Source organism: Nematolebias whitei, chromosome 6 (assembly GCF_014905685.2).
Source record: "Nematolebias whitei isolate Nwh7 chromosome 6, NemWhi1, whole genome shotgun sequence".
In the NCBI taxonomy this organism is placed as follows: domain Eukaryota; kingdom Metazoa; phylum Chordata; class Actinopteri; order Cyprinodontiformes; family Rivulidae; genus Nematolebias; species Nematolebias whitei.
In genome coordinates this window covers 45520630-45534716 of record NC_056503.1, presented here as the reverse complement: position 1 = coordinate 45534716, position 14087 = coordinate 45520630, and the positions used below count along the sequence as shown (strand labels likewise).

General features: G+C 41.1%; 1 protein-coding gene across 1 annotated transcript; it reads left to right on the top strand.

The window, feature by feature from the left end:
- Positions 1 to 4788: 4788 nt before the first annotated feature.
- Positions 4789 to 11040, top strand: LOC119411398 (P2Y purinoceptor 14-like). The gene is made up of 3 exons (XM_037678342.1): positions 4789 to 4875; positions 4946 to 5205; positions 10326 to 11040. The coding sequence occupies exons 1-3, from the start codon at positions 4789 to 4791 to the stop codon at positions 11038 to 11040; spliced, it is 1062 nt and encodes a 353-aa protein (XP_037534270.1).
- The last annotated feature ends 3047 nt before the right edge of the window (positions 11041 to 14087 follow it).

Below are 14087 nucleotides of genomic sequence, written 5' to 3'. Positions count from 1 at the left end.
TTTATGTGACAATTAGTAAATAATAGTTATTGTTTATGTGATAATTAGTAAATAATAGTTGTTGTTTATGTGATAATTAGTAAATATTAGTTATTGTTTATGTGACAATTAGTAAATAATAGTTATTGTTTATGTGACAATTAGTAAATAATAGTTGTTGTTTATGTGATAATTAGTAAATAATAGTTGTTTATGTGATAATTAGTAAATAATAGTTGTTTATGTGATAATTAGTAAATAATAGTTATTGTTTATGTGATAAGTAGTAAATATTTGTTTAGCAGAGCGGGTTGTTGTTCTGAAACCCACATATTTATTCAGAACCAGAACATTTTTTCACCTGCTCACAGTCTAGTGTTAATATTTGGGTAAACATTTTGTTGATTTCTGTGTCATCTTCACTTTGTTGTTGTTTGTGTTTTGAGGAAAGAAACAGTTGTGAGAAAGAACAGAGAAGTGGTTTGAAGGCTGACAGAACCCAGTCATTGTTCTGGTTCTGTTGTTCTGCTTTAAGTCACTGTGAACTTCACCGTTTTGTTCAGTTTGAATGTTTTTGTTGACACTTCATTGCGTCACACTGCTGGTTGTCAGAATCTGGACTCTTGATCCTCATTTTTAGGTTCGGTTGTTTGAAACAGAAGCTCTGAAGCTCTTCGATTGTTGGTTCTTTGGTTTCTGTCAGACCAGCGTCTCCATCAGGAACACCGAGCTCTGAGAACATCGTAGAACAAAGTTAAAAGTCATTAAAACTGAAGTCCCCTCATAGACGACCATTGATAATAGAACAACCCTCAGCTTCAAATGTTATCACCCATTTATCAGTTGTTATCATCCCCATAGGTTTCCTTCAGACTGTCCCTCCTCCACCTCCTAGTGGGCTCAGTAGGCTGTTACCACAGATTTATAAGGTTAGGGTTATAAACATAATTATAGTACTTTATATATTGCTATAATGTGTATGCTTATCAAACAAACAAAAAACAACAAACCCTCATATCCTCTCTTTAAGTGAGTTCTTTTGGATAACAAATTAAAACCTTGTGGCTGTTAAATCTGGAATGCATTTCAAGTAAATCCTTCATATCCAGCTCAAAAGTAGTAGGTAAATTGCAAATAAAGTTTTTAAATAAAGCTAAGAACAAAAAGCTTCTGCTTTACACGCGGGCGAAGCTGCATATTATCAGCGATAAGAACCAACCTTTAAACCTACTAGGAGGTACAGGAGGGACAGTCTAAGGGCAACCCATGGGGGTGATAACAACTGATAACGGTCATTTAACGGGCTGAGAACATTGGAAGCAGCTGGTAGAACCCAGTCCTGTTTGGACCTTCAGCTCAGACCTCACAGCAGAACCATCATCCAGAGTTTAAACGGGTCTCAGACAGTTGGACTTTCCACGACTGAGCTGCCGTTTTCACATATTTGACATTTTTTGAGATTTTACAGATTTTAACATTTTTAAATCAGAGTCTAAACATTTCATTATCTTTACAAACTTGTTTCCACAGTCTTTACTGTTCATCTCCAGTTTCTCCTCCAGACTTCAGTCCTCCCAGTTCGTCTCTCTGCTGGAGGACTGACGGTTTCCTCTCAGAGGTCAAAGGTCACACACCCAAACTCCCAATGACCTCCACTGTATCTGAGCTTCCAAACAGGAAGTGAAGGCTCTTCTTAACTAAGAGCCTGTAGAACCATCAAACAGAACCCGTAGGACCATCAGAACCTTCTGCTGTTCACAAGTCAAGAAGTTCTTTTTGACTTTTAGTTTTCCCACAGTTCTGAGCTGTTCTCTGAGCGGGTCGTGTTCTGGTTGACTCGTGTTCAGACGGGTTCTGGCTCAGAAGACCTGACCACATCCTCTCGGGTGGTTTCAGGCTGCAGCTAAAGATCCGATCTGCTGCTCAGCAACGTAAGAACAGCACGTTCAGTCCAGAAGTTTCTGCTCGTCTGTGATCATGATAAGAGATGATGACACGCATGTCGTCTTCATGCATGCTGTGAGGGTCTGATCTACAGACAAGTGGCTCTAAATGTGTGCACAGATGTTCAGCTCAGCTGCAGAGGCCGCTCCTCACGGTTTACTGACAAAGACCCTGAGGCGTTGTAAAGATGGAGCTCACGTACTCTCAGCCATCAGCCAGGTTCGTCGCTCACCAAGTCACTCACTTATTTCCATAAAAGTCCAGTAAAACACGGGGAATACCAGGTGATGATGGAACAGACTGTAAAAAATGGTTTGGTCTTTCTGATTATTAACATCCATCACCTGGATGAGTTTCTACCTGGCTTAGAAGAACATTTCCAGACCCAACCAGCCTTTAGCCTTTAGCTGCGTAAAACTTAGCAAAAAAAAGCTAAATAAGCTGCATGCTAATGAAGACCATTGTTTTGAGCTTGTTTTATTGGTTTTTAATGTTGTTTTTATTTTATTGATGTTTTTTTTAATCCAACTTTGGTCGACCTGGTTGGTTTTAAATGTGCTACAGAAGGAAACACAACGTTGACCATTTCATCAACGTTTTGATTCATATTGGTGCTCAAAACATGTTTTAGATTCATTGGACATGTATTATTCGATATTTGCCTTTTCGTGGATCCAACAGCGGAAACAGGAACAGACTGGGCCTCTGGGACACAAATACAGTTTTTTATTGTCCACTCTCCGTCATCAGCCAAGTATGGAAATGTGTGCTCCTCCTCAGAGCACCACGGTGGTGACATTTCAATGTTTTATATGTAATTTTAATAGGTAAATAAAAACAAATGCTGCGGTTGTTAGGTTTTTAAAATGGTGGGTTTGGTTCTTGTGAAGGAGACGCTCCCATGATGGACGTCTCTCTCTGTCCAAACCATAAGTCTGCTGATTTCAGATCTTCAGCTACTCTCGGCTCGACTAGAACTTCGGCTGAGGACGTTCTAGGAGCAGAGCTGAAGGTAGGTGGGACCACCCGAAAGAAAGACTCTGAACCTGCCGCGCCTGGTCAACCTGAGTAAGATCGAGTGGAGCCCACGGAAAAGGACCAAAAGAGACCAAAGATCACTTTAAGCTTTGTTCGGAGGTTATGGCAGCACTGTCGCCTCACAGCACCAAGGTCCAGGGTCTCCCTGGGGTGCCTTTGTAAAGTTACACAGTCAAACATTAACAGCAATATTTTGGTTTATGTGGCCTTTCATAAGACACAAAAATTTATTTATATTTTCACCATGTTATTCTTAATTTATAAATATCATAGTTACCAAATAAACATTTATTTTAGAAGCTAAATATTTTGTTTACAAACTAAATACTTAACTTGCAAGTTAAATATTTAGTTTGGAAACTAAATATTTAGGTGTAAATTAAATATTTAATTTCCAAGCTAAATATTTATTTTCCAAGCTAAATATTTAATTTCCAAACTAAACATTTGATTACTAAGCTAAACATTTAATTCCTAAACTAAATATTTAACTTGATAACTAAATATTTAGCTCAGACCTAAATATTTAGCTTGCAACTAAGTTACGGTATTTAGGTCCAAGTTAAATATTTAGTTAGCAAATTAAATATTTATTTTGGAAATTAAATGCTTAGCTTGGAAAATGAATATTTAGGTCTGAGCTAAATATTTAGTTAGCAAATTAAACATTTAGTTTAGGAATTAAATGTTTAGCTTAAATGGTAAATGGACTGTACTTATATTGCACCTTTCTATCTAATCAAGACACTCAAAGCTCTTTACAACAATCTGTGCCTCATTTACCCATTCATACAGCTCTATACTAGATCTCTACAAAGCTAATTGAACAAATCATTCTAAAGAGAATAATCAGAGCTTTTTCACATTCATACACCGATGGGACACACATCGGAGGCAATGAGGGGTTCAGTGTCTTGCCCAGGGACACTTCGGCATGTGACTGCTGGTGGATTCGAACCCCCAATTCTTGCATTGGAGGACGACTGCTCTAACCACTCAGCCACAGCCGCCTGCTTAGAAATTAAATGTTTAGCTTGGAAATTAAATATTTTAAATAAATATTAAATTTACTAACTAAATATTTAACTTGCAAGTTAAGTATTTAGTTTGGAAACTAAATATTTAGCTTGTAATTTAAATATTTAGTTTGGAACTATGACATTTATAAATGAATGAACAACATGGTAAAAATATGACTGAAAACATTTGTTTTTTCTTATGAAAGGCTAAATAAACCAAAATATTGCTGTTAATTTTTGACTGTGAAACTTTACAAATGGCACCCTAGTCTTCCAGGGGTCATTCTGGGTTTGTAAGTTCTCCTGGTGTTTGCGTGGGTTCTTTCTGGGTACTCCTGTTTCCTGCCAGTTTAAAGACATGCCTGTTGGGTTGCCAGCTTGTGTTCAGGGTGGTTGAGGTCAAAGGTCAGAGTTAAAAACATTCCTTGGAAAATGTTCAGGAAAATGGACTGAAACGTAAAGAAAAAGCAGAAAAAGAGAACAGTCTGAAGGACCTGCAGGAGGTCTGGAGGCGTGTTGATCAGAACCGCTTTAATAGGTTACAGGAAAGTCCGGATCACTGGAAACACAACATAAAGACGAGGGGTCTGGTTCTGGAGTTTGTTCTTCAGTAATCCTGGCTGGAAGGGTTGCTGGAAAGATGGTTTTGCTTGTAGGAGGAGAACGTTCTGTTGATGGTTTGTGCTCATCACTCATTTCCTGTTGAACAGCCTGGCTCGATGTACTTTCTACCACCGATGTAACTGTTCCTCCTATTGGTCCCCTTGGAGACATGAAGCCGACTCTGAATGTCAACCAGCCAGTAACGATGACCAACAATAATTCCACTGCCTGTGAACCAGTGAACCAGACAGCCCACATTTTCTTCATCATCATCTACAGTCTCATTTTTCTGGTGAGTCCTCAGATTGTCTCATCGTAAGATTTTTCAATGTGTGCCAAATTAAAGTCTGTTGTGTTCTTAGGTGGGTTTGTTCCTGAACGGTTTCACACTGAGGGTTTACTTCTGCTCGGCCCAGCGTCAGGCGTCCAGCAGTGTCACCATCTATCTGAAGAACTTGGCAGCCTCGGACTTCCTCATCAGTCTCTGCCTCCCCCTGCGGATCATAAATTACGCCAGCAACTCCGTCTTCATCAAGCAGGTCTACTGCAACTTTGGAGCTTCCGCCTTCTACCTCAACATGTATGCCAGCATCCTGTTCATGGGCTACATCGCAGCAAACAGGTAGGACTGTGCACGGAGCATTGGGTCAGACTGATCACAGGTGGTGCTTGGACATCATCAGTGACCAGATAATCTCAGTCCAGGCTACATGAAGATGAAACTAAAAACATGAGCTGACAGTTCAGGTTCATATACTGCTCAAAGGTGTTCCTCAAGTGTGTGTTCTCAGTCCTTTGTTTTAGCCTGTGCTCCTAGAGTGGACAGTTCTGATGACTACCCTCATTCATGGACTGAGCTGACCCTTCATGAGTTATTTAATGGCTGATAGTGAGCAACATCTTCACTGGTATTCTGGACAAACTGAGACATTGTTTGAGGGACTTGGGTTGTGCAGAACAGTTTCACAGAAACACGCCCATGTCCTGGCTTTCAAAATGTCTCAAAACACACTGAGCACGACCCCAGGCCATCGAGACCACTGGTCTCCTGGGTCTCCGTTAGGATACCACTGTTTTTAAGAGCAAAAATAATTATGACCAAATGAACAAGGGGCGGCACGGTGGCTCAGTTGGTAGAGCTGTTGCATCGCAGCAAGATGGTCACCAGATCAAATACTGCCCCATGGTTCTTCCTGGGTGGTTTGCATGTTCTCTTCCTGCATGCGTGGGTTGTATCCGGGTGCTCTGGTTTCCTCCCACAGACCAAAAACATGCATGTTAGGCTGATTGGTAACTCTGAATTGTCCCTAGGTGTGAGTGAGAGAGTGAATGGTTGTTTGTCTCGTTTGTCTCCATGTGTCCCTGTAATGGACTCGAGACCTGTCCAGGATGTCCCCCGCCTCTTGCACAATGATGGCTGGATATGGGCACCAATTGACTGCTTGGCGTGGGGCTGTGCACATTTCCACGCTCATTTCATTCTTGATACATCTGAAGTTTTGCATGAAAAAGGGTGTACACCATGTTTTTGTGCATACACACATTTTGTACACAAGGCCCCAGATGCAGACTGGTAGGGGCCACATTCTTATGCTACACTGATCAGGATTTCCAGTAGCTCTTCAGTTTTCACAGTAAAGTAAATTTGATGGCATTGAGACGTGGTTTCGCTGACTTAGACAGCCAGAGGGGCTCAACATGATCTTCAGCTGACTCAGTAGACTTTAATAGGTCTTTCTGGTACTGTTCTTCTGTGGTTCAGCTCCTATCTCACAGATAGAACCTTTATGGTAAGTATGGATACATGCACCTCTCAGATCCATGAAGCCAACTATGGCGTCCCCCAAGGCTCTATTTTAGGCCCCCTACTTTTTAATTTGTACATGTTGCCACTTGGTGGAGTCATCAGGAGCCATGGGATAAGTTTCCACAGTTATGCTGATGACACACAGCTATACATCTCATTATCTCATGATGACCCCCGGCCAATCACTTCACTTTTTAATTGCATTTCAGACATAAAGAACTGGATGGCACAGAACTTTCTCCAGCTAAACCAGGACAAAACAGAAGTTTTAATCATTGGACCGGAGGTTCAAAAAAAAAAAATACAATTCAGAAATTACAATCTCTGTCTTTAAAACCTTCCAAAAAAGTAAGAAGCCTGGGGGTTCTTTTTGACTCTGAGCTTACTTTTATTCCACATATCAAACATAGAGTCAAAACAGGATTTTACCATCTAAAAAATAGAGCCAGAGTCCGCCCTCTTCTCTCTTTCACTAATACTGAGACTTTGATGCACGCTTTTATATCTAGCCGTTTAGACTACTGTAATGCACTGCTTTCTGGTCTCCCTAAGAAAAATGTATCCAGCCTTCAGCTGTTACTAAACTCTGCTGCTCGTGTGCTAACCAAGACCAGAAGGCAGGCTCATATTACACCTGTTTTAAAATCATTGCATTGGTTCCCTGTACGTCTCAGGATTGATTTTAAGATTCTTTTAATGGTTTTTAAATGTCTCAAAGGTCTCGCACCATCTTATCTTGCAGAGCTGCTATTACCCTATGAACCCCCGCGGACACTAAGGTCCTCTGGCACTGGACTACTAACAGTTCCAATAGTCAGAACTCACACTTACGGTGAAGCTTCTTTCCAGTATTATGGCCCCCGTCTGTGGAATAGTCTGTTGGAGAACCTGAGGGCCGCACAGAATGTTATTGTCTTTAAGAGCAGGCTCAAGACCCATCTTTTTAACTGTATTTCCTAAACTGGTTCATTTCTGTTCAGTCTATACATTTTCCATACAATTTTATTTTATTTTATTTTATGCGTGTGTTGTTTGCTTTTATTTTGTGGGTTTATTGTTTATAATTCTGTACAGCACTTTGAGCTGCTTTTAGTATGAAGGGTGCTTTATAAATAAAATTGATTGATTGATTGATAATGAGGTCATTGTCCCCACCTTTGGGTCTTTTTGTCCCTGTCTTGACAGCTGATGACTTAAAGGTGGTTTATACTTCCATAATCTCCTCATCGAGATGGACTTTGGTTCAGATTAGGGCTGGGACCACTGGGTCAGGCAACAGATAAACAGATTCTTTATGCTACTGTGGTATGAACTTCATGGGTATGAAACAGTAACGCCGACCTATGGGGGAGAGGGTACTAAATAATCTTGAGCCACTTTATGGTTTGTATTCCATCACCTGCCTCTGTTTCCATTTCTTTAGGTGAAGCCATGAAAAACATTTTAAAAGAAAAACAGTTTGAGAGTAAAAAGATTTTTAGCTCCATCAGAGTGGTGTTAGCTGAACGCCCTCAACCAGTTCAGTTCAGGAAGACGAGTTAGAACAGAATAGAAACAGCCTTTATTGTCCCATGGATGGGAAATTCAAGTGTAACAGCAGAACACATAAAAAGATTTCACACAAAAGTTCTTAATTGTTAATAAACAATATAATATATAAAGAAATAAGATAAACAATATCAACAATAATGTTCAATATGTGTTTGAACATTGATAAGGATTTACAATCCTTTATTTAGATTTACAATCTATGTACAATCCAGTATAATAGGCAGATGTGCGTTTTAGCAGAGGTCAGAATGTATTTAATCCTTACTGAGTTTGTTGGGAGCAGTGATGGTTGTAGATCTCCTGATGCATATGCATGATGGTTGTAGAGTTCCACCTCAAATAAGAAGGAACATCATAAAGATAGTCAGAGCCCAAACAGTTGAAACGGGAATTTCTGAAACAAGTGTTGACATGAAACGTTTCAACTGTAGAACTGAATGTTTGCTTCGTTGGAAATCCAACGTTGGTTTCCTTTTCCTTGTCCTGATGGCGGCAGAGGGAAAAGGAATAATTGATTTCACTCAGTCTGTGTTCAGGAGACAAACATTCATGTGTTTGAGTTATTCTGAAAGACTGGGATGATCTGATTCAATACAAACCACCAGTTTGAGCTTCTCTGATCTCATTTTCTTAAAAGCAAGCAGCAATCAAACTTTATTTTTTCTGCTCCATCTGACTTGGACTTTGGTTTTGACATCAGCTCCAGGAACATCTGAATCGAACAACCAGGAAGAACGAATTAAGCAACAATTGCTTTTAACCGTCATCAAAATTCAAGAGAAAATATTAAATAAAGTTTAATTATATTTGCCTAGTCTTATGCTGAGCTGAAAGTTTGAAGCTGACGCTGCAGAAACAAACTCTCTGAGGTTGAGGTTATTTCATCACATGTTCCTGCAGACAGACAGGAAGTTCCCCCCACTCTGAAACCTTCATGTCTTTTTGTGTGTGTGTGTGTGTGTGTGTAAGAATAGCATCATTGTGGCATCTTAAAAACAGCTAACAGGAAACATTTTGATGCATTTTGACCACAATAAATTAGCAGCTTCATTATAAAACCACAGCTGAGACAAAACTCAGACCAGTTCTAAAATATTCACACTTCCATGTGAAACTAAACTGAAATGTAATGTAGATCTGGACTGGTTCAGATGTTCTGGCCTGTAATAAAAACCAGAAGCGTCATAATAACGAAGTCAGTCTCCTCTCCCCAGGAACTGACTTTATTTGAACAGAATGAAAATGCTTCAGAGCTCTGCTGCCCCCTGCTGGAATCAGACCAGAACTCCAGTAACCAAAATCAAAATGAGCTCAACAACAGAATAACTCCAGCAGAACCAGACCTGGATTAACCTTCAATATAACAACAAAAAAGGTTAAATTGTATCAACTGGACCAGTTTCTTTAAGTGAGAAATGTTTCGTCCCCCATCCAGAGGACTTCCTCAATCTACGGCCTGCCAACCAGATCTGTCCCGTAGCCCTCACTGCAGTGTTTCAAACCAGCCTCCTGTTGGAATCTCAGAAGCAGACTTTTAACACGTGCAAAACAATCAATCACTGTGTACAACAATCAAGTGTTTTAGGCCAGGTGGCCAACTTGCTGCTCACAGAAACAGCCTGAGGACACCAAGGCCAAAGTGGTTCAGATAAAGGTTTGTAAGCTCAATAATCCAGGTAGATAACAAAAAAAAAAAAAAAAAAAGGTTAAATTGTGTCATCTGGACCAATTTAAGTGAGAAATGTTTCTGGGGGATGAAACGTTAAGGTCCTTTTTCATTGACCGTGTTGGTGTCCTCCGGTTGTTTCTGTGAGTAACAAGTTGGCCATCTGGCCTAAAACATTTGATTGTTGTACACAATGTTTGATTGTTTTGGGTGGGTGTGCCTTGCACGTGTTAAAAGTTAAAAGTCTACTTCTAAGAATCCAACAGAATGTTGGTTTGTAACACTGCAGTGAAGGCTACCTATGGGACAGATCTGGTTGGCCGGATGTAGACTGAGGAAGTCTTCTGGATGGGGAACGAAACATTTCTCACTTAAAGAAACTGGCCCAGATGAAATGATTTAACCTTTTTTTCGTTGTTCTCTGCCTGGATGATTGAGCTGACAACACTTTAACCTTAAATATAGTTGTATAGCAAGAAACAAAGTCCCAGCAAAAGCACCATCCTCAGCAGCATCTTCTGGATGCACTGCAGACCATCTCCACAGCAGTCCGTTTACAGCTACATATGTTTGGGTCTGAATGTTCATGTGTGTGTGAGTGTGTGTGTGTGTGTGTGTGGGGGGGGGGGGGATAGATTAATTTTTAAAGTAATAATTAGAGGTTTGTCCAAACACAACCACCTGATTGTTGACTGAATGACATTTGTTCTCTCTGCAGGTATCTGAAGATCATCTATCCTGTAGGAAACCATGTCCTGCAGACGCCCAGAGCCACCTACATAATCTCTGCAGTCACCTGGGGGTTCCTTCTGGCCATGACCAGCACCTACGTGATCCTGTCCCTCCTCACCCAGGAGGCTCGGGATAATGTCCCTGGTATGGTGAGTTGTGACGTCCTGCACAGTAAGCAGGTCAGCCTGTTCTACAAAGTCATCCACTCCTGCTTGGCCACCATCTTCCTGCTGGTCCTCGTCTCCCTGATCTTCTTCTACTCCACCACCTCGCGCCGGCTGCTGCTGGCACAGAAGACTCAGCCGGCGTCCTCCAACTCCAAGAAGTTGATTAAGTCCCGCAGGAACATGCTGGTCCTGGTCAGCGTCTTCTGCTTTTGCTTTTTCCCTTACCACCTGGTCCGCCTCCCCTACGCCTTCATAAAAAACTTGCTGTGCTCGTCGAGCTGGTGGTTCTTCTACCTGAAGGAGCTGACCATTGTGGTGTCGGTTCTAAACATCTGCCTAGACCCCCTCATCTACTTCATCTTCTGCAAGGCGTTCCGGGCCCAGATGAGTCTGAGGAGGGTTTTCAGCACCACGCAGATCACATCGCAGGTGACAAATGCACACCGGAGGAGCAGCGGTGGGCGGCTGGGCTCCTTAAGGAACATCAGGAAGCTGTCGCTCACTCCGAACACTAACCACACCAGCGTGGTGTAATTTCACACCAACTGTTTCACAAGGCCAGAACTGAGGCCGGACTGAGAAGTCAGAACCAGAATCCCTGAAAAGTCCATCAAAATAACCAGACTGTCCGGTCTCAGACTGTTTGGACGAGTTCTTCATACTGAGGATTCTGCAGAAGTTGGAAATACCTCGTTACCTTAAAAAGTGCAATCAGTGAATTAGAGAAGTTTTTTAATCTTGGAGGTTGACTGGTTGGAGGTTTTCTCCATGAAGAGAAGCTGTTTTATTGTCTGTCATACTACAATTCAGAGAATTATCAAAACAAACCAGATGCATAAAGTTTTTTTTTTTTAATTATTACACAAATACGACTGAGTGTCACCAACTAAATGGTCCTGGTTATATGTCCTTAGGTCTTCGTGTGATCCAGACTTTGCTGTGAGCTGTTAAAGTGGTGTTCATCAACAGTTCTCCACATGTTCTGAAGGTCTTTCCATTCCATAAAGCTGGTGTTGTGGCCTCAGAGGAGGTCTGAAGCATCACACTGTGACGTGTTGACATGGAGAACAATGTATAGATGTGCTGTGTGTGCTGGACATGTCCTTTATGTTTTCTGACAGCTGAATGGGTTCACAGACACTCTGTGGTCATCTCATCCTTGAGCTGCGGTTCAGGTTGTGTCCATTCAACCCAATTAACTGAAAACAATACTCTGGATAAACACGCTGCTGACATGTGGTTTAAAACGTTTTCAGTTTGAACCTCAACGCCTCCCTGTTCAAGAAGAAAAACATCTTCAGAAAGTTAACCTCAACTTAACCACTGACGATATGCTGGTGTACTTTGTAGATTCTCAGTCATCTGTATAAAAACAAAACAGCAGACTTCTACTCAGTAGATGAAGACATCTCTCTTCTCATCCAGGGAGCTTTCTTAATACAAAACTGGAGTGTGGAGTTCCAAGTTTTCAGCTGCAGATTAATCTCCCCTCCCACCTGAGGGTCAAGAGAGACTTTGTCTCCCTCCCCTCTCTCCTGAGTGTCATCAGGGTTTTGATCTCCCTTCCCTCCATCCTGATGGTCATAAGGGTCTACATCTCCCTCCCCTCCCTTCATAGGGTCATCAGGGTTTTGATCTCACTCCCCTCCCTCCTGATGGTCATTAGGGTCTATGTCTCCCTCCCCTCTCTCCTGAGCATCATTAGAGTCTACATCTCCCTCCCCTCCCTCCAGAGGGTCATCAGAGTTTTGATCTCCCTCCCCTCCCTCCTGATGTTCATTAGGGTCTATGTCTCCCTCCCTACTCTCCTGAGGGTCATTAAGGTCTATGTCTCCCTCCCCTCTCTCCTGAGGGTCATGTGGACCTTTGTCTTCTGAGCATCATCAGGATTTTGGTCTTCCTCCCCTCCCTTCTGAGGGTCATTAAGCCCACAGAGAGATGTTTTGGTCACCTGCATGAAGGTGTGAATTAGAGTGAAACTGTCTGAAATTCAGGCCTAAAGCTGCACTTTAAGTTTTAGAAAGTTGAAATTTCAGACCTCCTCTTCAGTTTAAAGTTGTTTTTTCCTCATCTGACATAAATGACTTCCTTCACCCTCCCTCTCAAGCCATCTGTCTTCTCTGTCCAAAACATGGACATTTTTGTCCTCAGCAGTGTTCCTTATCCTTGAGGTGTAGGTGGACCGCTGAGTCTTATCCTGAAGAGCAGCTCTCTGGTGTTGAGCCATGTGTCTGTGGAGACGTTGTCTAGCTTCTTCAATATAAAGTTCTGAACATTCCTGTAGACACCACACAGCTCAGTTTGGGTTTGGGGGACGTGTCTTGTTGCTTTGAAAGAGTCACTTCCTGTAAATATTGAAGCTTGAGTCCAATATAAAGTGTCTCAACATCTATGTACAATACGATCATTTCAAGTTGATCAACTGAAACTGCTGTTACTCATCATGGGAAATATTATGAGAGTTTTATTTGTAGTTCCTAGAACAGGAAGAGACACTTCCTCCTCACCACATCCTCAACCAGGTAACGTCAAAGAAAAGGAAGTGTCATGAAGTAGAACCAAACTGAACTATAACATGAACGTTCTGCAGATTATTAATAAATGTTTCATTTTGCCTGAAACTTTAAGGAAATATAATATTTTTGTATTAATTTTATTTATTCTTTCTTGTGTACAATGGAAACAAGTTTATCAGGCAATAATTTGTCAGATGCTGACATAACGTCGAGGAAAATAAAAAAAGATAAAACAGTGTTTAATTTAGTTTTTTTCTTGGGTTACCAATACAATTAACTATATTTTGTTTTGCCACCCCGTCATTTCAAGTTTAAATAAACTGATAGTTCTGATAAATAAGATATATTAAGAAAATGTAATTTTATACTGAAAGTAAAAGGGTCAAGATGGAGCAGAGGCAGGGCAGCCGACCCAGGACCCAAAAGTCCCAGGTTCAATCACCAGCCATTCCCACGTTATGGCATCCCTGAGCAAAACACCCAATCCCCAATTGCTCCCCAGGTGCCCACTGCTCCACCTGGGTGAATCCCAGGTGCAATGGGTTAAATTCAGAGACTAATTTATTTATTTAATCCCATTGTATGGAAACATACAGTGATGACAACACACAGCACTTTACTTTACCTTGAATAATTTGTTAATATGTAAATACCAAAATACTATTTAGACTGATTGAACAGAAAACTGCAAAATGTGACAAAATGTGTAAAAAAGGTGGTTAAATAAAATGAAAGGAGAAGCTTAAAATATTTTATGATACAACAAAGAAATCTTTAGTAAAACAGAAATAAATAAATAAATAAATAAATAAAAGTTGTATCAACATTCTTCTGTTTTGGTCAAACCTTATTCTTTTTTGACAAATCTGTCACTGCATCGTCTTTTTACACACCTGATGCCCCGCCCACATCCGCACTCGATGCCCCACCCACATATGATGTCCCGCCCACCCTCACATCTGTATCCCCACCCACTCCTAAAGCTGCTAAACTTTCACTCATCCATCCATGCATGCATCATCCATCCATCCATCATCCATCCATCCATCATCCATTCATTCCACC